This window comes from Procambarus clarkii, chromosome 58 (assembly GCF_040958095.1).
Source record: "Procambarus clarkii isolate CNS0578487 chromosome 58, FALCON_Pclarkii_2.0, whole genome shotgun sequence".
Classification (NCBI taxonomy): Eukaryota; Metazoa; Arthropoda; class Malacostraca; order Decapoda; family Cambaridae; genus Procambarus; species Procambarus clarkii.
In genome coordinates, this window is record NC_091207.1 from 27,258,941 (window position 1) to 27,282,305 (window position 23,365).

At 47.2% G+C, this 23,365-nt stretch overlaps 3 protein-coding genes across 3 annotated transcripts; all 3 read left to right on the forward strand.

The window, feature by feature from the left end:
- Nucleotides 1-2,055: 2,055 nt before the first annotated feature.
- LOC138353602 (mucin-2-like) lies at nucleotides 2,056-4,884 on the forward strand. Its single transcript, XM_069306799.1, has one exon. The coding sequence runs from the start codon at nucleotides 2,056-2,058 to the stop codon at nucleotides 4,882-4,884; it is 2,829 nt and encodes a 942-aa protein (XP_069162900.1).
- A 422-nt stretch (nucleotides 4,885-5,306) lies between these two features.
- Nucleotides 5,307-7,296, forward strand: LOC123768018 (soluble scavenger receptor cysteine-rich domain-containing protein SSC5D-like). Its single transcript, XM_045758277.2, has 2 exons — nucleotides 5,307-5,459; nucleotides 6,397-7,296. Exons 1-2 carry the CDS (start codon nucleotides 5,307-5,309, stop codon nucleotides 7,294-7,296), a joined length of 1,053 nt encoding a protein of 350 aa, XP_045614233.2.
- Nucleotides 7,297-12,818: 5,522 nt separating this feature from the next.
- Nucleotides 12,819-21,385, forward strand: LOC138353603 (uncharacterized). Its single transcript, XM_069306800.1, has 4 exons — nucleotides 12,819-14,606; nucleotides 14,749-15,412; nucleotides 15,917-17,025; nucleotides 21,263-21,385. Exons 1-4 carry the CDS (start codon nucleotides 12,819-12,821, stop codon nucleotides 21,383-21,385), a joined length of 3,684 nt encoding a protein of 1,227 aa, XP_069162901.1.
- The last annotated feature ends 1,980 nt before the right edge of the window (nucleotides 21,386-23,365 follow it).

A 23,365-nucleotide genomic window follows, 5' to 3' on the forward strand; every position in this document is an offset into this window, starting at 1 on the left:
TACTTAAAGCTGACCTGCTACCGAAGCCTACAGGTAACACAGCTATGTTATGCATGGGTGACTTTAATGCTCGTTACACTGCTCTTGTTGATGATAAATGTAACAAATAATGGAAGGGTTTTCTTGAAATACATAATATTACTGTGTGTATGGTACTGAAAAACAGACCCATTTCCTGGGAGATAGGCTGGATTATGTGGTTGGATACACCCTAGCAAATAGCAACGTCAACGTTAAGCTCATCCCAGAACTAGTAAGTGATCATTTTGCAATATATTGTGAGTACAATGTGGACGATAACCCAACCCCTATCCTAGGGTTAAAAGTAACATTCCAGACAATCTTAAACCGCACTTTAAGGCTAATATACACAAGTGGTACACTGGGGGGTATACACCTGTATCAGATGACCACTTTTACAATGTTCTTGTCAGTATCATTATCGGTTATTATGATACTTGGGTTAAATCAAAGAAAAACAGAACCCTCGTTCTTCCTCATGGAAAGAGGAGCCTATTATTATTACAGAGCGAGCTAAAGTGCTTGAGCTTGCTGACATATAAACGAGACAAAACAACTGACAATCTACTAGAAATTCCTCAATGCCAACAGAGATTTTCGCGAGCTTAAGGGTCAAGTTAAGAGCACATATTGGGAACAATTCCTACAAGGTATAGAACTACAACATTATCGGGGATGTGCAACAAAATTAAAAATATTACCAAACTTTCGACCCTAGTTCAGCTTCATCATACTCCCACAGAATATGCTGACATGGTCCTAGTTATATGGTTTAGAGTCTCACAAATTTCTTCCTTACCCCTAGATATTCAGCAGCTCTTAAATAATAACTACATTAACTGAAACTTTAATATTATAATAGCACGTTCTTCACCAGATTTAACGGATCAGTTTGTTATAACCCATTTTGAATTGACATCAGCATTAGGGAAACTTAAACAAACTGCCCCTGGTGGGGATGAGTTATCGTCGTATACCATCTTGAGCTTACTGAATGATGTCCCTGGATGTCCTCTACCTGACCTCCATCAAATGAGTCTCTCGCAAGGTTTCTTGTCAAAGAGATGAATACAAAGTCTCATAGTACCAATTTCTAAACCTAACTCTCAGAAATTCAGACTCATTTCCCTTACATCTTGCATATGTAAAGTCTTTGAGAGAATTGTTCTTAATCGTGTCATGTTTCAGGTCAAAGAAAAATTGGTTCCTAACCTATATAGGTTTATGCCCAAGTGTAGCACACAAAGAGCTATCGCTCATTGTGTACTTTGTGTAATCGCTCACAAAGAGTTATCTAGGCACACCTTGAGGTGTACCTAGATCGTATGCATCTCTTCTTGTGCTTTTAACGTCTTTAAAAAGGACACTAGCACGCATGTTGGATAGGAAACTCTTTATTTAACTCAGAAGATTACCTTTGATTCCAAATTCAGCAAGTTGCTCTAATATTATTTCGCCATTTGCTACATTGAAAACTGAATTCAGGTCAATAAAGGCTGCCTGTGTCCTATCCTGGGGGAGTACAAAATATTCAGCAAACATGTTTGTGCACTACACTTGGGCATAAACCTATATAGGTTAGGAACCAATTTTTCTTTGACCTGAAACATGACACGATTAAGAACAATTCTCTCAAAGACTTTATATATGCAAGATGTAAGGGAAATGAGTCTGAATTTCTGAGAGTTAGGTTTAGAAATTGGTACTATGAGACTTTGTATTCATCTCTTTGACAAGAAACCTTGCGAGAGACTCATTTGATGGAGGTCAGGTAGAGGACATCCAGGGACATCATTCAGTAAGCTCAAGATGGTATACGACGATAACTCATCCCCACCAGGGGCAGTTTGTTTAAGTTTCCCTAATGCTGATGTCAACTCAAAATGGGTTATAACAAACTGATCCGTTAAATCTGGTGAAGAACGTGCTATTATAATATTAAAGTTTCAGTTAATGTAGTTATTATTTAAGAGCTGCTGAATATCTAGGGGTAAGGAAGAAATTTGTGAGACTCTAAACCATTTAACTAGGACCATGTCAGCATATTCTGTGGGAGTCTACCCGACGCTCGTACCTGACCCAACGCTTGTACCTAACCTGACGGTTGTATCTGACCCGACGAATGAACCTGACCCGACGGTTGTATCTGATCCGACTCATGTACCTGACCCGACGCTGGTATCTGACCCGACGCTGGTATCTGACCCGAAGCTCGTACCTGATCCGACGCTTGTACCTGAACCGACGCTCGTACCTGACCCGACGCTAGTACCTGACCCGACGCTAGTACCTGACCTGACGCTCATACCTGACCCGACGCTCGTACTTAAACCAACGCTCGTACCTGACCCGACGCTCGTACCTAACCCGACGCTAGTACCTAACCCGACGCTCGTACCTAACATGACGCTCATTCCTGACCCGACACTAGTGCCTGACCCGACGCTTTTGCCTGACCCGACACTAGTACCTGACCCAACGCTTGTACCTGAACCGACTCTTGTACCTGACCCGACGCTTTTACCTGACCCGACATTCGTGCCTGACCCGAGACTTGTACCTGACCCGACGCTTGTACCTGATCCGACGTTAGTATCTGACCCGACGCTTGTATCTGACCCGACGCTCGTACCTGACACGACGCTTGCACCTGACCCGACACATGTATCTGACCCGACGCATGTACTGGACCCGACACTCGTACCTGACCCAACGCTTGTACTTGACCCAACGATTGTACCTGACCCGACACTTGTACCTGACCCAATGCTCATACCTGACCCGACGCTCGTACCTAACCTGATACTCGTACCTGACCCGACGCTCGTACCTAACCCGACGCTCATACCTAACCCGATACTCGTTCCTGACCCGACGCTCGTACCTAAGCCGACGCTCATACCTGACCCGACGTTAGTACCTGACTCGATGCTTGTACCTGACCCGAAGCTAGTACCTGGCCTGACGTTTGTACCTGACCCGACACTTGTACCTGACCCGACGGTTGTATCTGACCCGACGCTTGTACCTGACCAAACGCTCGTATCTGAACCGAAGCTCGTACCTAACCCGACGCTAGTATCTGACCCGACGCTCACACCTAGTCCTACGGTCGTACCTAACCCGACGGTCGAACCTACCCCGACACTTGTACCTGACCCGACGGTTGTATCTCGCCCGACGCATGTACCTGACCCGACGGTTGTATCTCGCCCGACGCATGTACCTGACCCGACGGTTGTATCTCACCCGACGCATGTGCCTGACCCGACGCTAGTACTTGACCCAACGCTCGTACCTGACCCAACGCTCGTACCTGACCCGATGCTAGTACCTGACCCGACACTTGTACCTAACCCGATGCTTGTACCTGACCCGACGCTCGTACCGAACCCGACGGTTGTATCTGACCCGACGCTCGTACCGAACCCGACGCTAGTACCTGACCCGACGCTAGTATCTGACCTGACGCTCGTACCTGACCTGACGCTCGTACTTAAACCGACGCTCGTACCTGGCCCGACGCTCATACCTAACCCGACGCTAGTACCTGTCCTGACGCTCGTATCTAACATGACGCTCATTCCTGACCCGACACTTGTGCCTGACCCAACGCTTTTGCCTGACCCGACACTAGTACCTGACCCAACGCTTATACATGACACGACGCTTGTTCCTGACCCGACACTGGTTCCTGACCCAATGCATGTACCTGACCCGACGCTTGTACTTGACCCGACACTCGTACCTAACCCGACGCTCGAACCAGAACCGACGCTCGTACCAACCCCAACGCTCGTACCTGACCCGACGCTTGTACTTAACCCAACGCCTGTACCTGACTCGACGCTCGTTCCTACCCCGACGTCCGTACCTGACCCGACACCCGTACCTAACCCGATACTCATACCTGACCCAAAGCATGTACCTAACCTCAAGCTCGTACCTAACCCGACGCTCGTGCCTGAACCGACACTCGTACCTGACCTGACTCTTGTACCTAACCTGAAGCTCGTACCTGACCCGAGTCTCGTACCTAACCCGACGCCTGTACCTGACCCGACGCTTGTACCTAACCCGACGCTTGTACCTAACTCGACGCTCGTACCTGACCCGACGCTCTTATCTAACCAGACGCTCGTACCTGACCCGACGCTCGTACCTGACCCGACGCTAGTACCTGACCCGACGCTTTTGCCTGACCCGACGCTAGTACCTGACCCGACGCTAGTACCTGACCGGATGCTCGTACCTGACCCGACGTTCGTACCCGACTCGACGCTCGTGCCTGACCTGGCGCTCGGACCTGACCCGACGCTTGTGCCTGATCCGACGTTAGTACCTGACCCAACGCTTGTACCTGACCCGACGCTTGTACCTGACCTAACACTTGTACCTGACCCGGCGCTCGTACCTAACCCGACAGTTGTACCTAACCCGACGCTCATACCTAACCCTACGCATGTACCTGAACCGACTCTTGTACCTGACCCGACGCTTCTACCTGACTCGACGTTCGTGCCTGATATGACACTCGTACCTGACCCGACTCTTGTACCTGATCCGACACTAGTATCTGACCCGACGCTTGTACCTGACCCGACGCTTGTACGTCCTGACATGACGCGTGTACCTGACCCGACGCTTGTATTTGACCCGACGCATGTACCGGACCCAACACTCGTACCTGACCCGACGCTTGTACTTGACCCAACTATTGTACCTGACCCGTCGCTTGAACCTGACCCGACGCTTGTACCTGACTCAATGCTCATACCTGACCCGACGCTCATACCTAACCCGATACTCGTTCCTGACCCGACACTCGTACCTAAGAAGACGCTCATACCTGACCCGACGTAAGTACCTGACTCGACGCTCGACTTGACCCGACGCTAGTACCTGACCCGACGCTCGCACCTAACCCTACGGGCGTACCTAACCCGACGCTCATACCTAACCCGACGGTCGAACCTAACCCGACACTTGTACCTGACCTGACGGTTGTATCTCACCCGACGCATGTGCCTGACCCGACGCTCGTACGTGACCCAACGCTCGTACATGACCCAACGCTCGTACCTGACCCGACGCTCGTACCGAACCCGACGGTTGTATCTGACCTGACGCTCGTACCTGACCCGAAGAATATATCTGACCCGACGCTAGTACCTGACCCGACGCTAGTACCTGACCTGACGCTCGTACCTGACCGGACGCTCGTACTTAAACCGACGCTCGTACCTGACCCGACTCTAGTACCTGACCTGACGCTCGTACCTAACATGACACTCATTCCTGACCCGACAGTTGTGCCTGACCCGACGCTTATACCTGACCCGACACTTGCACCTGACCCGACACTTGCACCTGACCCGACGCTAGTACCTGAACCAACTCTTGTACCTGACCCGACGCTTGTATCTGACCCGACGCTAGTATCTGACCCGACGCTCGCTCCTAACCCTACGGTCGTACCTAACCCGATGCTCATACCTAACCGACGCTCGTACCTAACCCGACACTTGTTCCTGACCCGACGGTTGTATCTCACCCGACGCATGTGCCTAACCCGACGCTAGTACTTGACCCAACGCTCGTACCTGACCCAACGCTCGTACCTGACCCGACGCTCGTACCTGACCCGACGCTAGTACCTGACCCGACACTTGTACCTAGCCCGACGCTAGTACCTGACCCGACACTCGTTAATAACCCGACGCTCGTACCTGACCCGACGCTTGTATCTAACCAGACGCTTGTACCTGACCCGACGTTCGTACCTGACCCGACGCTTTTGACTGAACCGACGCTAGTACCTAACCCGACGCTCGTACCTGACCCGACGCTCGTACCTGACCCGACGCTTGTACCTGAATCGACTTTTCTACCTGACCCGAAGCTTGTACCTGACCCGACGCTCGTACCTGACCCAACGATCGTACCTAACCCGCCGCTCATACCTAACCCGACGCTCGTACCTGACCCGACGCTCGTACCTAACCCGCCGCTCATACCTAACCCGACGCTCATACCTAACCCGACGCTCGTACCTGAACCAACGCTCGTACCTGACCCGACGCTAAAACCTGACTCATTGCTCGTACCTAACCGGACGTTTGTACCTAACCCGACGATCGTACCTAACCCGACGCTCGTACCTGCCCTGACGCTTGTACCTAACCCGAACCTTGTACCTGTCGAGACGCTTGTACCTAACCCGACGCTCGTTCCTGACCCGACGCTCGTACCTAACCCAATGCTTGAACCTAACTTGACGTTAGTACTGGACCCGAGGCTCGTACCTAACCCAACGCCCGTACCTGACACGACTCTTGTACCAAACCTGACGCACGTATGCACGTATCTAACTAGAGTCTCGAACCTGACCCGACGCTCGTACCGGACCCGACGCTTGTACCTGACCCGATGCTTGTACTTGACTCGACGCTTGTACCTGACCTGATGCTTGTACTTGACTCGACGCTTGTATCTGAACCGAATATCATACCTGACTCGACGCTCGTACTTAACCCAACGGTTGAACCTGACCCGACGCTCGTTCCTATCCCGACGCCCGTACCTGACCCGACGCCCGTACCTGACCTGATGCTCGTACCTAACCCGACGCTCGTACGCAACCTGACGCTCGTACGCAAGCAGGCGCTCGTACCTGTCCCGACGCTCGTACCTAAGCCGACGCTCGTACCTGACCCGACACTCGTACCTGACCAGACGCTTTTGCCTGATCCGACGCTAGTACCTGACCCGACGCTCGCACCTGACCCGACGCTCGTACGTATCCCAATGCTCGTGCCTGACCCGACGCTCGTACTTAACCTAACGCTTGTACCTGACTCGACGCTCGTTCCTATTCCGACGCCCGTACCTGACCCGACGCCCGTACCTAACCCGACGCTCGTACCAAACCCGACGCTCGCACCTGACCCGACACTCGTACATGACCCGACACTCGTACTTGACCCGACGCTCGTACCTAACCTGATGCTCGTACTTGACCCTACGTTTGTACCTGACTCGAGGCTCGTATCTAACCCGATGCTTGTACCTGACCCAACATTTGTACATGACCCGATGGTTGTATCTGACCCGACGGTTTTACATGACCCGACGCTTGTACCTGTCCTGACGCTCGTACTTGTACCTGACCTGTACCTCACCCGACGCTCGTACCTGATCCGGAACTTGTACCTGACCCGATGCTCGTACTTGACCCGACACTCGTACCTGACCCGACGTTTGTACCTGACCTGACGCTTGTACCTGACCCGATGCTCGTACTTGACCCGACGTTCGTTTCTAATCCGTTACTCGTACCTGACCCGACGCATGTACCTAACCTGAAGCTCGTACCTAACCCGATGCTCGTACCTAACCCGACGCTCGTATCTGACCCGATGCTCGTACCTGACCAGACTCTTGTACCTAACCTGAAACTCGTACCTGACCAGAGGCTCGTACTTACTAATGTGCGCTTACTAGCAAATTTGGTTTCCATCAAGTGTAATAGGGGAATGTGGATCGAGAAACTAGTAATAGAGAAAGTGAATACTATTGCAAGTCGGAAATAAAGCAGAAAATCCCTTATTGTAATACAAGCGAATTAATATATCAGTGTTATAACCTAAGTAACTGACAACTGAGGGCCTCCAGCCGCGGCCTGGGACAACAACGTGTCAACTGTACAGCCTCTGGGACTCTCACCCTCGACCATGCGATAAGTACTGACCATACAGTAGAACAAATAAACATATATAGTGTTACAAATATACGGTATACATATAATATTATAAATATATAGATATATACAACAAAACAAGGCAAAATGGGAGAAAATAAACAAATTTGTGGCCACTGTAACAACTCCTTAAAGACGAAGGTAACGGGAATTGAATGTTATATCTGTAAGTCTAGAATCCATTCGGCTTGTACAGGAGTGAGTAACACTACGGCACTGAGAGCTGGTCACTTGCTCTGGGTGTGTAAAAATGACCTGCCAGATTGGAATATCCTAAAAAACCTTCTAGATAACATGACGCATGATCGGAAAATATCATTCATTGGAAGCCTACCAGCCATCCAGAAGGAGTGGGAAAGGAACAACAACAACTCTAATATACCAGGGGCGGAGGCTATAGTCTGGGATGAAACTGAGGCTGAAACTCAGGAAGTTGTAAACTTTGACTCAGTAGACCAGGATGTAGATGGCAGTAAACTAGAAAGTGTACCAGACAGCACTGACAGCTCGATAGGTACAGACACTACAACGGTCCCCGATAGAGTGAGTCAGAACAGAAGGACAGACAAATTTTATGCAAAGGGCATATGCAGACATAGATATGCTGGTAATAAGAAAGGATTAGAATGCAGTTACCGACATCCCAAAAAATGTCTAAATATGCTTAGGAAAGGTAAGTGTCGATTTGGATCAATATGTAGGTTTTTCCATCCTGACATGTGCCAAACCTCACTGGAGGACAGAAAATGCTATGACCTCAGCTGCCCACACTTTCACGTGAAAGGCACGGAACGCTACATAAAGAGTGGCAAGCAGGATAATGAATTTGGAGGAAACTATATAAATTTTTTATACCAGACCGAAAGAGAATTCAAAAGGAGCAGCATGGAGAGTGTATGGAACTGGATGCCAGATCCACTTGCATTCCAGAATTACAGATACAATTACACACCGAAAGGGAATTACAACTACGATAGGCAACTGCCCTACAACAATCAGTACTGGTCAGAACAAACTCATTATGTCCACGCATAATGGGCTTGCCGAAAAAGTCTCCCATTCAAAATATCACTAATAGAGTAACCTCATTCATCTTTGCCAACATACAAGGACTGAAAACAAGAACAAACAACAAAGTACAGTTCATGCATAAATGGCCTCCTCACGGAGTCAAATGCAGTATTTGGAGCTTTCACAGAAACCCATGCAGGGGAATTGTTGGACAGTGAGATCTGGATTCCAGGATATAACCTATACAGGTGTGATAGGAAAATTAGGTCACATGGAGGAGTGGGTCTGTATGTTAGGGAAGACCTTGTATGCTCGGAGCTCCTAAACGTTACAAATGAGGTGGTAGAGGTACTGGGATTAAAAATAGAGAAAATAAATTTAGTGATTATTCTAATATACAAACCGCCAGATGCAACGGCTGAGGAATTCACAGAACAGATAAACAAAATAGAGAATAGCCTTGATAATTTGGAGAACCCGGTACCTGATATTATCTTCCTAGGTGACTTCAACTTGCCTAGTCTCAGGTGGAAAATAGCAAACAATAATATTATACCAGGAAATCTATCAGGACCTAACCAACCACAGATTAGAGAATTACTTAGATTCTGTGACAAATTTTCACTCAATCAGCAGATATCGGAGCCAACGAGAAATTAAAATATTCTAGATCTGGTCGTTACGAACAACGAAGACATTATCAGAGACATTACGATATCAGATACCACATACTCAGATCACAAGCTCATTGAAGTGCAAACGACCATCAATACTCAGAATAGACCTAAAACGTTGATAAAGCGAGAGGGGCTATTCAGTAAATTCAATTTTAATAATAAAAGGATAGACTGGGAGAAAATAAACAGGGAGCTTACAAACATTCCATGGGAAACTGTTCTAAGTAATACAAGTCCTACAGAAGGAATAGAAAAACTGACTTCGGAAGCGTATCAAGTCTGTCTGAAACATGTTCCTTTCAGGAAAGCCAGAAAGAGATCTAACGTAGAAAGAGAACGCAGACGACAGTATAAACGCAGGAAAAAAATAACAGAACTGCTTATGCAGACACGAATTTCCCATCAAAGAAGGAATAATTTAAATAGGGAGATTGAAGAAATCGAGCGGAAATTGAAACACTCATATAAAACTGAAGAAAGGCAGTTAGAACAGAAAGTAATTCAGGAAATAAAGAAAAATCCAAAATATTTCTTCTCATATGCGAAATCAAAAGCAAAAACCCCTGCCAGTATTGGACCTATTCATACAAGTGAAGGTTCATACACGGAGGATGACAAAGAAATTAGTGAAATCCTAAAAAAGCAGTATGAGGACATGTTTAGCACTCTAATAAACAACATGAAAGTGGAAGATCCAGAAAATTTCTTTATGCGGGATATTCAAACCCCTGTAAATATAACTGATATCAACACGAGCGCACTAAATTTTGAAAGAGAAATTGAAAACATGCCCATGCACTCGGCCCCAGGTCCAGACACATGGAATTCAATATTTATAAAGAAATGCAAAGTGGCGGTAGCACAGGCACTCAGTTTAGTGTGGAGGAAGAGCTTGGACACTGGAGAGATACCAGATGCACTTAAAGTAGCAGACATAGCCCCTCTACACAAGGGAGGGAGCAAAGCATTGGCAAAGAATTATAGACCAGTTGCACTAACTTCGCACATCATAAAAGTATTTGAGAGAGTGATTAGGAGTCAGGTCACCAATTTCATGGAGACCAATGATCTTCACAACCCAGGCCAACATGGATTTCGAGCGGGAAGATCGTGCCTCTCGCAGCTACTTGAGCACTACGACAAAGTCACTGAGGCATTAGAAGAAAAACAGAATGCTGATGTGATATACACGGACTTCGCAAAGGCTTTCGATAAATGTGACCATGGCGTGATAGCACACAAAATGAAGTCAATGGGAATAACCGGTAAAGTAGGACGCTGGATACTCAGTTTTCTGTCAAACAGGACTCAGCGAGTAACGGTCAACCATATAAAATCTAGTCCAAGTGCAGTTAAAAGCTCTGTACCTCAGGGTACAGTCCTTGCACCACTGCTTTTCCTTATTTTCATATCAGATATAGACAAAAATACAAGTCACAGCTTCGTATCATCCTTTGCAAATGACACAAAAATCAGTATAAAAATTACCTCGGCTGAGGACATTGAAAAACTTCAAGCTGATATTAATAAAGTTTTCGACTGGGCATCAGAAAAAAACATGATGTTTAACAGTGATAAATTCCAGGTACTCAGGTACGGTAAAAATGAGGACCTTAAACATAATACAGAGTACAAAACACAATCAAATGTACCCATAGTAGGAAAACAGCATGTAAAGGATTTGGGAATAATAATGTCTGACGACCTAACGTTAAGGGAGCATAACCAAGCAAATATTGCGACAGCCAGAAAAATGATAGGATGGATTACGAGAACTTTTAAATCCAGGGATCCCATCACAATGGTTGTACTCTTCAAGTCACTTGTGTTGTCCCGTCTTGAGTACTGCTCAGTACTCACTTCCCCCTTCAGAGCAGGAGAGATTGCTGAAATAGAGGGAATACAGAGAACATATACGGCACGCATAGACGCAATAAAGCACCCAAATTATTGGGATCGTCTCAAAGCCCTCCAAATGTACTCACTAGAAAGAAGACGAGAGAGATATCAAATAATATACACCTGGAAGATACTGGAGGGCCAAATACCAAATCTGCACAGTAAAATAACAACGTACTGGAGTGAATGATATGGAAGAAAATGCAGAATAGAACCAGTGAAGAGCAGAGGTGCCATAGGCACAATCAGAGAACACTGTATAAACATCAGAGGTCCACGGTTGTTCAACGTCCTCCCAGCAAGCATAAGAAATATTGCCGGAACAACCGTGGACATCTTCAAGAAGCTAGATTTATTCCTGCAAGGAGTGCCGGACCAACCGGGCTGTGGTGGGTATGTGAGCCTGCGGGCCGCTCCAAGCAACAGCCTGGTGGACCAAACTCTCACAAGTCAAGCCTGGCCTCGGACCGGGCTTGGGGAGTAGAAGAACTCCCAGAACCCCTTCAACCAGGTATCAACCAGGTACTTAACCCGACGCCCGTACCTGACACAACGCTCGTACCTGACAAGAGGCTCGTACCTAACCCGACGCCCATACCTAACTCGACGCTCGTACCTAAGCAGACGCTAGTACCTAACCCGACGCTCGTACCTAACCCGACGCTCGTACCTGACCCGACACTTGTATCTAACCAGACGCTCGTACCTGACCCGACGTTCGTACCTGACCCGATGCTTTTGACTGAACCGATGCTAGTACCTAACCCAACGCTCGTACCTGACCCGACGCTTGTACATGACCCGAAAGTTGTATCTGACCCGAAGCATGTACCTGACCCGATGCTCGTACCTGACCCAACGCATGTACCTGAACCGACTCTTGTACCTGACTCGAGGCTTGTACCTGACCCGACGCTCGTACCTGACCCGACGCTCGTACCTAACCCGATGATCGTACCTAACCCAACGCTCATACTTAACCCTACTCTCGCACCTGAACCAACGCTCGTACCTGACCCGACGCTAGAACCTGACCCGATGCTCGTACCTAACCCGACGTTTGTACCTGACCCAAGGCTTGTACCTGACCCGACGCTCGTACTTAACCCGACGCTCGTTCCTGACCCGACGCTCGTACCTGACCCAACGCTTGAACCTAACTTGACGCTTGTACTGGACCCGAGGCTCGTACCTAACCCAACGCCCGTACCTGACACGACTCTTGTACCAAACCCGACGCTCGTACCTAAACCGACGCTCGTACCTAATCCTACGCTCGTACCTGACCCGATGCTCGTACCTGACCCGATGCTCATATCTAACTAGAGTCTCGAACCTGACCCGACGCTCGTACCTGACCCGACGCTCGTACCTGACCCGACGCTTGTACCTGACCCGACGCTCGTACTTGTACTTGACCTGTACTTGACTTGACGCTTATACCTGACCTGATGGTTGTACCTGACCCGACGTTTGTATCTGACCCGACGTTCGTACCTGACCCGACGGTTGTATCTGACCCAACGCATGTACCTGACCCGCCGGTAGTATCTGACCCGATGCTTGTACATGACCCGAAGCTTGTATCTGACCTGACGCATGTACCTGACCCGACGTTTGTACCTGACACAACACTCGTACCTGACCCAACGCTTGTACCTGACCCGATGCTTGTACCTTACCCGACGCTTGTACCTGACCTGACGCTTGTACCTGACCCGACGCTCGTACGTGACCCGACGCTTTTACATGACCCGACGCTTGTACCTTACCCGACGCTTGTACCTGACCTGATGTTCGTACCTGCCCCGACGTTAGTACCAGACCCGATGCTCGTACCTGATACGACACTAATACCAGAAGCGATGCTCGTACCTGACCCGACGCTTGTAAGTGACCCGACGTTAGTACCTGACCCGACGCTTGTACCTGACCTGACAATTGTACCTGACCCAACGGTTGTATCTGACCCGACGCATGTACCTGACCCGATGCTCGTACCTGACCCGACGCATGTACCTAACCCGATGCTTTTACCTGATCCGACGCTCGTACCCGACCTGACACTCGGACCTGACCCGACATTTGTATCTGACCCGACACTCGTACCTGACCCGACGGTTGTATCTGACCCGACGCTTGTATATAACCCGCCGCTCGTACCTGACCCAACGCATGTACCTGATCCGACGTTCGTACCTGACCCAACGCATGTACCTGATCCGACGTTCGTACCTGACCTGACGCTCGTACCTAACACGACACATATACCTGACCCGACGCTCGTACCTGACCCGATTCTTGTACCTAACCCGAAGCTTGTACCTGACCCGAAACTCGTACCTAACCCGACGCCCGTACCTGACACAACGCTCGTACCTAACCCGAAGCTTGTACCTAACCCGACGCTCGTACCTGACCCGATGCTCATATCTAACCTGACTCTCGTACCTGACCACACGCTAGTACCTGACCCGACGCTTTTGCCTGACTTGACGCTAGTACCTGACCCGACACTCGTGCCTGACCCGACGCTCGTATCTGACCCGACGCTCGTGCCTGACTCGACACTCGTGCTTGACCCGACACTCGTGCCTGACCCGACGCTCGTACCTGACCCGACGTTAGTACCTGATCCGACGCTTGTACCTGACCCGATGCATGTACTTGACCCGTCGGTTGTATCTAACCCGACGCTTTTGCCTGATCCGACGCTATTACTTAACCCGGCGCTCGTACCTGACCCGACGTTGGTACCTGACCCGACGCTTGTACCTGACCCGGCGTTAGTATCTGACCCGACGCATGTACCTTACCCGACGCTTGTACCTGACCCAACGCATGTAACTGAGCCAACTTTTGTACCTGACCCGACGCTTGTACCTGACCTGACGCTTGTACCTGACCCGATGCTCGTACCTAACCCGATGGTTGTACGTAACCCGATTCTCATACCTAACCCAACACATGTACCTGACCCGACTCTTGTACCTGACCCAACGCTTGTACCTGACCCGACACTCGTACCTGACCCGACTTTTTTACATGACCCGACGCTAGTACCTGACCCGACGCTTGTACCTGACACGACGCTTGTACCTGACGCGACGCCTGTATCTGACCCGACGTATGTACCTGACCCGACGCATGTACCTGACTCGACGCTTGTACCTGACACGACGTTTGTACCTGACCCGACGCCTGTATTTGACCCGACGCATGTACCTGACCCGACGCATGTACCTAACCCGATGCTCGTACCTAACCCTACGCTTGTACCTGACCTGATGCTTGTACTTGACCCGAAGCTTGTAAATGACCTGACACTTGTACCTGACCCGACGGTTGTATCTGACCCGACGCATGTACCTTACCCGACAGGTTTTATCTGACCCGACGCATGTGCCTGACCCGACACTAGTACCTGACACAACGTTCATACCTGACCCGACGCTCGTACCTGACCCGACGCTAGTACCTGACCCGACACTTGTACCTAACCCGACGCTCGTACCTGACCCGACGCTCATATCTAACCCGACACTCGTACCTGACCCGACGCTCATACCTAACCCAACGCTCGTACCTGACCCGACGCATGTACCTGAGCCGACCCTCGTACCTGACCCGATGCTCGTAACGAACCCGACGGTTGTACCTGACCCGACGCTCATACCTAACCCGACGCTTGTGCCTGACCCGATGCTGGTACCTGATTCGACGCTCGTATTTGACCTGACGCTTGTACCTGACCGGACGCTCGTGCATGACCTGACGCTCGTACCTGACCCAACGCTCATACCTGACCCGACACTTGTACTTGACCCGACGCTTGTACCTGACCCGACACTTGTATCTGACCCGACGCTTGTTCCTGACCCGACGGTTGTAAATTACCCGACGCTAGTTCCTGACCCGACGCATGTACCTAACCCGAACTCGAACCTGACCCGACACTCGTACCTATCCCGACGCTTGTACCTGACCCAACGCTCGTACCTGACCCGACGCTTGTACCTAACCCGAAGCTCGTACCTGACCCGAGGCTCGTACCTAACCCGACGTCCACATCTGACACGACGCTCGTACCTAACCCGACGCTCGTACCTGACTCGACGCTCGTACGTACCTGACGGTCGTACGTGACCCGATGCATGTACCTGACCTGACGAATGTACCTGACCCGACGCTTGTACTTGACCCGACGATTGTACCTGACCCGACGATTGTACCTGACCTGACGCTCGTACCTAACCTAATACTCGTACCTAACCCGACGCTCGTACCTAACCCGACGCTCGTACCTAACCCGATGCTAGTACCTGACCCGATGCTTGTACCTAACCCGAAACTTGTACCTGACCCAATACTTGTACCTGACCCGACGGTTGCGTCTGACCCGACGCATGTACCTGACTCAACGCATGTACCTGATACGATGCTTGTACCTAACCCGACGCTTGTGCCTGACCCGATGCTAGTACCTGAACTGAAGCTCATATCTAACCCGAAGGTCATATCTGACCTGATGTTCGTACCTAATCGACAGTCGTACCTAACCCGACGCTCGTACCTGACCCGACGCTCGTACCTGACCTAACGGTTGTATCTGACCTGACGCAAGTACCTGACCCGACGCTATTACCTGATCCAATGCTCGTACTTGACCCGATGCCCGTACCTGACCCGACGCTAGTACCAGACCTAACACTTGTACCTGACCCGACACATGTATCTAATCCGACGCTCGTACCTGACCCGATGCCTGTACCAAACCCGACACTAGTACCTGACCCGACACTCGTACCGAACCCGACGCTCGTACCTGACCCTACACTAATATCTGACCCAATGCTTGTACCTGACCCGACGCGTTTACCTGACCCAACGCTCGTACCTGACCCGACGCTCGTACCTTACCAGACGCTCGTACCTGACCCGACGCTAATATCTGACCCGATGCTCATACCTGATCTGACGCTCGTAACTGACCCGACACTTGTGCCTGACCCGATGGTTGTATCTGACGCGATGCTCGTACCTGACCTGGCGCATGTACCTAACTCGACGCTTATACCTGATCCGACGCTCGTACCTGACCTGACACTTGTGTCTGACCCGACTCTCGTACCTGACCCGACGGTTGTATCTGATCCGACGCTTGTACCTAACCCGCCGCTTGTACCTGACCCGACACATGTACCTGACCTGACGCATGTACCTGACTCGACGCTCGTACCTAACCCGACGCTCGTACCTGACCAGACGCTCGTACCTAACCCGACGCTAATATCTGACCCGATGCTCGTACCTGACCCGACGCTCGTTCCTGACCTGACACTTGTACCTGACCCGATGGTTGTATCTGACCCGACCTGGCGCATGTACCTAACTCGACGCTTATACCTGATCCGACGCTCGTACCTGACCTGCATGACGCTCGTACCTGACCTGAAACTTGTATCTGATCCGATTCTCGTACCTGACCCGACAGTTGTATCTGACACGACGCTTGTACCTAACCCGCCGCTCGTACCTGACCCGACGCATGTACCTGACCTGACGCATGTACCTGACTCGACGCTTGTACTTGACCCGACGATTGTACCTGACCTGACGCTCGTACCTGACCCGACGCTAATATCTGACTTGACGCTCGTACCTAACCCTACACGCGTACCTGACCCGACGCTTGTACCTAACCCGATGCTCGTACCTAACCCGACGCTCATACCCATCCCGACACTCGTACCTAACCCGTCGCTCGTACCTGACCCGACTGTTGTATCTGACCAACCTGATCAATGGTGGTGGAGTGATATTTTGTGACTAAAAGTGCTCTGCAATCCGTAAATAAGGCATCACAATTTTTGCCTGAAGTAGCATGAAATATTAAATGAAATGTAAATTTTGCCAATGATAATAACTATTGTATAAAATTTGTGTGGATCCCACCCCATGTTGGCGTTGGAAAACATGACTTTGTTGATCGATTGGCCAATGCGGCTTGCAGGAACGAAAACACTGATTATGACCTTGGACTATCTAATGCAATTATTAAAAACATTCAAATTAGCGAAATTATTTCAGGTTTAGAAGAACTAAGAAATGTCTGGAGACCTGAAAGCTGCAATATTAAGAGCTATAACAACTTTTGTAATAATAGGTATTTGTATGGTCAGCACAGTAACCGGACCAGGCAATGTGATGTTGTCATTGCACGAATTCGTCTTGGCTATAGACACATTTGGCAGGTTAGTGAGGCTGAGCCGCTACCAGAATATTCAGATTGTAAACTCTGTGACAAACCTTTAATGCATCCACTGGAACACTATATTGTTGAATGTGAAACCATAAAAGAACTTAGACCTCCTGGCCTATTGTACCACCAACTGTGTGTCGGAAAACCCAACACTTTTTTTGAGTGAGATATTCCTTCGTGGGCCCTAAGCCTCCGGCTGGCCCACTAAGTGTTGCTTGTGTCTGTTTTACTTGGGCGGAGTATGAGTATTTATGACTCGTATGGTCGCTTCAGTAAGATTTTGCCCCACGTATTTAACAACTTCTGCTTTGTTGAATATAAGTTGAAATCATAATGGGTTTGTAACTGTGCACTGTATTAGATAATGTTCCAGTGGTCTGTCGGGCATTTCTCCACAGTGCTGACATTTTAACCCAACACAATTTACTAAGATTCAATACAATAGGCAGATAATATTGCTGCTGGGTTGTATAAATAAATTCACTCATAGAAGACGGCAGTGGAATTTTCCTTCAATAGAAAACGGGATATCATTGCCACGTCACTATTAATTTCACCAGGTAATTCTGTTGGGAACATTCTTAATACAGCAGTCTTTGGACAGCATAAAATATCTCACTTGAATCAACTTAATTATTAGTTCCAAAATAGATTAAATGTGACCTCTTGACATCTGGACAAAAGAGCTACGGTGTCAGTGGAGGAAAGTCAGCCATTGTTAATGAGACAAGTTAGTGGGCCAGCCAGAGGCTTAGGGCTCGCGCAGGAATATCCCTGCAAAAAAAAAAATAATAATAATAGACAAGAGTCGCAGGAGCAGAACAGCTCCAATAATATTCCATTGGACGAAGTGTTATGGAGAGTAAATTAGTGCTTCCATCATCAACACGCAATCATCATCTAAACAAGGGTGGTGTCCAATTCCGAAATCTTATCTAGTCATTACTGGCCAGTAATGTTTGGTAGATAGGATATTTTCCGGTTAGGACATGAGGCAGCGAAATAACCCAGGTAAATATTCTTTGGTCCTTATCTTATAATCAGTTACCAATATTTCCTCTGATATAGCTGTCATATATATAGGATTACTGCTGTTATTGCACGTGTCTTTGACAGAAACACATGAAGAAGAAGAAGAACAGCTACTAGGTTCACCAATACATGGTGTTGATGCCAGTCTCAAACACGAGGATTATTTGGTATGATCATCCTTGTTGATAACTGGTGGACCAGGCCTACCTACAATAAGATAAGGCCTTCCCATTTTAGTTAATATATATATATATATACGTAGTCTAATACTGTAGTGAATGTCTGCTAATCAATAATTTTGATTAACTGCATTTAAACCTGATAAACCCCCACATAATGTGTAAGGAAAGTAATTTGTGAGACATTTTAGAAATACAGTTCACTCCATCATACAATTTGCTATAGAAATATATAAATTAACGTAAAATATAAATTCTATATAAATTAAATAAATATAAATCTCACAAGTCGGTTCCCCCACACTGTGTAACTATTTCATTGAATCTGGTGTACTGGACGACATCCTAACAATTTATTTTAAATTTGCTTGTCCATTTTAATGAATGAAGAACAATTTTATTTATATTATTTTAAGCTGCATCTTTTATGAACCCATCCCTGCCACTTGTGTGGCAGTAAACCATAGAAAGTTGTATTTACATATTCGTACATTGAAACATTGATGTTCAATGTACAAATACAACATTGTATTCAAATATTCGTACATTGTAACCATGATATATATATATATATATATATATATATATATATATATATATATATATATATATATATATATATGTGTGCTTCAGCCTACAGTTCAGACATATTGTCTTGTGTATGATCCTCTGCGACAGTGATTACCAGCATTATCCTCACTTCTATAAGACTTAATTTAATTCTTCAGATTAGGCAAAACTGTAATTAAATTTTGTCAATAAAGATGTTAATAATAATAATTACTGTGAACGACGTGTGTACCCCATCAGTTTACCAATCTGACCAACCTAATGGTCTTGCATTGGGTTGGCGCGTCCATGACCCTATCCCTACATCTCCAGTATCAGCTATTGATACTGATAATGGCTCCAAAGAGCGTCCAACCTCCACTCACGGGCTTACCATAATTTCCATAAATTTCTATGTAGCCCGTGCTACATGGAAATTTGTTCCGGTAGCTGAAGCTAAAACAACGTCAAAATACTGATCTCGCTTCAGAAGACGAGTTTAATACTTGATTGGTAGAAACCACATTTAACAAGCTCTGTTTGAGGACATATTACCCTAATTGGTAGTTAAAAATATGGTAAATAAAAACTATAACACTTAATCATGGTTGATGTAGGTAGAGTAACTATAATATAGTTATTATTTAATTCATTCTTTGAATTAATATGTAAATTCTTTATAAGTTACTTGAAAATTTTTATCGCTTTTTAACGTTTATAATATTTTAATTTAAAAAATTTAATGTAAAAAATTATAATGTTTTCATTAAAATTTGAGTACTAAAGAAGGTCATGTGTGTGAGATTTCCGCAAAATGGCAAAAAGCATTCAGTAATAGTTTCCATTCCACTCTTGCTTTTGGTCATCTAGCAGTGTATAGGTACCACGGCATTACGCCAGTTGTGGGTTGTATCTTGGGAAAAGAGCAGATGACCTCGGCGGGACTTGGATAATTCTTTCACGCTTTCTGTCCCCGAATATGGAAACAATGAACAAGATAGTACATATTTGCAGCTTCCCCTTTATATTGGTCCATTTTCTATATCACTCACAGGGCATAACTCTGCTGTATAACTATTGTTCAAAATTCAAATTCAAATGTTTATTCAGGTAAAGTACATACATACAAGATGGGATGCAAACATTGATGAATTTATAGATAGAGCTAGTACATACTGTGCCTACAGCCACTATGACGCAAAGCGTTTCGGGCAGGTTCCTTCGGGTTCCTTTGCATTATAAAATTAAATTTCTTATTTAGTAATAATAATAATATTCTGTTTAGAAGAAGGTACAATGGGTTGGTGAGATTATGTTAGTGATATTTTTAAATTCTTGCAAAGCCACTAACGCGCATGGCGTTTCGGGCAGGTCCTTAATCTAACATAAGGGATCCAACGTTGTTTGTTGTTGTTAAAGATTCGCTACCTGGAACAAAAAGTTCCGAGTAACACGGGCTATGGTGAGCCCGTATAAGGGATCCAACATTGCGACGGGTGAGGAGACGTCCAGCGTTTCATCGTCTGGAAACTTTGACAATGTTGAAGAACTTGGAGATTTGCCGGCACCAGGGACACACTCGGATAAAGATGGTTTCCCATACGTTGAGGAGGATCAATAAGGTCTCTTCCTGGACAGCAGGCATCACAGTAAGGCAAACAAACGAGAGACGGACCGCCGCCACTACCGCAATGGTCACCCCGGCCTCACATGGTCTGATGACAAACATCCAATAAACCCAAGTACCCCAAATTCTTCTGGCTTGAAAACATTAATAATTTCATTTGCTGACCACGCTACTATGAATAGGAGTGTTTTCGACAGCTCCAGAACACAGTACATAATTTTCCATGACATTCCTAAAATTTTCTAGATTAAGGTGCACGATATCAGTCCAAACAAGCTAAAAAACGTAATCGCTGTGGACTACAATCTCGACAAGGAACTAGAATTCTCTACCATTACTGTGATCTGGGGATATACAGTACGTTGCTAAGAACCTTTAGTTGATAGATGTAATAAATGTATTGTCAAACATGTCTTCGACATAAGCGAGAAAGACATCAAAGAGCAACTGCTGGCAGATGAAATTGAAGTCTACGGAGTCAAAAAGTTCATGCGTAGAATTGCTGGAGAGCTGGGTGATACAGGCACAGCATTGCTTACGTTCCTAGACAACCCTCCACCTGATCGGGTCTGGATAAATGGCCACTATCACAAACTAGAGGCATACATTCCACGACCAACTCATTGCTTTAAATGTAAAGAATTCAACTATACTTCGCAAGGATGCACTAAGGATATAAGATGTGGACTCTGCTCTGGTACCCTTCCCACGAAATCATGTGAATCAGAAATACTTAAATGCACAAACTGTGATGAAGCCCATGACTTTAGATCAAAACAAAGCCCTTCATACATAGCTGCCAAGAATTTATCCAGCACAAACATGCAATACAGTAGCGTACTCAAACAACATAACACCGTCCTTAACCATCAAATACCACACACCACTCGACAAATTTCACATGTTCCAAATATCCCTGTCACTACCTATCCACCACCTCCAGGCAAAACTACACCTCCGGGCAACCAGTACACCTCCAGGCAACACTACACCCCCACCAAACTCATAACTCAATACAGACCTCATTCAAACACTTCTCGCAGGCATTGGAAATATAATGGAAAAGACTGGACCGATTCTTCAATAAACTCATGGCACAACTAGTCCAATTTTCCATCCCCGGTGCTAACACCACACGCTCCACATCCTCGGCTGCAGACAGTGACACCCAAATTCATCCAATCATAGGAAACATACAGTGGAACAGAGACAGAGACAGTGGAACAGATGATAAAAACCCCTTCACTTAATATCTAGGAAACACTCAATCCACCCCTCCTGTTGCCCACACAACAAACACGCTCACTAAAGGCAAAAAACCCCAGTTGGTGGATCAAACCCCCAACACTCCAGCACTCAGGCTGACAGACCACTTAAACCACAATCTCCCACGACACAGCCCCCCTCCACATCCAGGCATCCAGCACGTACTATTGGCTCGCCAAGGAAACCAGACGCATCCATTACCCAAACATCCTAAATGGCTCCCCTAACTTTCATGATCTGGAACACAAAAGCACTAAAACATCCCTCACAAAACTTAAACAATTCCTTCACTCATCAAAACCGGACTTAACCTTCATAAACGAATCCTGTCTCACTTCCAAACATAATCCTATTTTTAAAAACTTTCTGATGCAGAGACTGGACAGACCCAATCGTATAGGAGGGGGGGGGGGGGGTATTTTCCTCTTAACACAGAGTAATATAGCATGCAAACCTGTAACACTTACGCATTTTGTGAACGTTGGCATGCTTAATACCTTACAATGGTACACACATATCCTTTTTGGGTATATACAACCCTGGTGGCACAATGAACTTATATGAACTGGAATTCTATCTTGACCAATTACGACACCCGATCATTGTTACAGGTGATCTCAATGCTAACCACCCCACATGGAGTAGAGGTATTCAAAATACTGCGGGCATCGATTTATATAACTACTTAGACCCAGCACCATATATTCTTATTTTGCCGACCTACCTCGCAATTTACTTGAACTACAGAACCCTCACTAGTTGTCTCTGTATGTCTTGAGAGGATGGTTCTCAACCGTCTCCTTTACAGAATTAGTAACATGTTGTCTCCCCAGATATATGGCTTTACGCATGGAAAGAGTGTACATCACTGTATTACCACATTCCTCACCCTGCATACTGATAGGTCATATACCACTTTCCTAGATCTTAAGTCAGCCTTTGACATTGTTAACCCACACGTCATTCTGAGCGAACTTGCTAAAATGAATGTTGGAGGATGGCTTTTGCGGTGGATAAGAAGCTATCTATCCAACAGGAAGTCATCTGTACTGTTCCAAGGGCATAGGAGTGTAACGAGAGATT

Excerpts from the sequence above, each read along its gene's own strand:
- LOC123768018 (XM_045758277.2), top strand. The coding sequence starts at position 5,307 with ATGACACTCATTCCTGACCCGACAGTTGTGCCTGACCCGACGCTTATA. Across the intron at positions 5,460-6,396 it reads TTGTATCTGACCCGACGCTA|AGTCTCGAACCTGACCCGAC; the intron begins GTATCTGACCCG and ends GTATCTAACTAG.
- LOC138353602 (XM_069306799.1), top strand. The coding sequence starts at position 2,056 with ATGTCAGCATATTCTGTGGGAGTCTACCCGACGCTCGTACCTGACCCA.
- LOC138353603 (XM_069306800.1), top strand. The coding sequence starts at position 12,819 with ATGGTTGTACCTGACCCGACGTTTGTATCTGACCCGACGTTCGTACCT. Across the intron at positions 14,607-14,748 it reads ATGTACCTGACCCGACGCAT|GTTTTATCTGACCCGACGCA; the intron begins GTACCTAACCCG and ends CTTACCCGACAG. Across the intron at positions 15,413-15,916 it reads AAGCTCGTACCTGACCCGAG|TCGTACCTAACCCGACGCTC; the intron begins GCTCGTACCTAA and ends CCTAATCGACAG.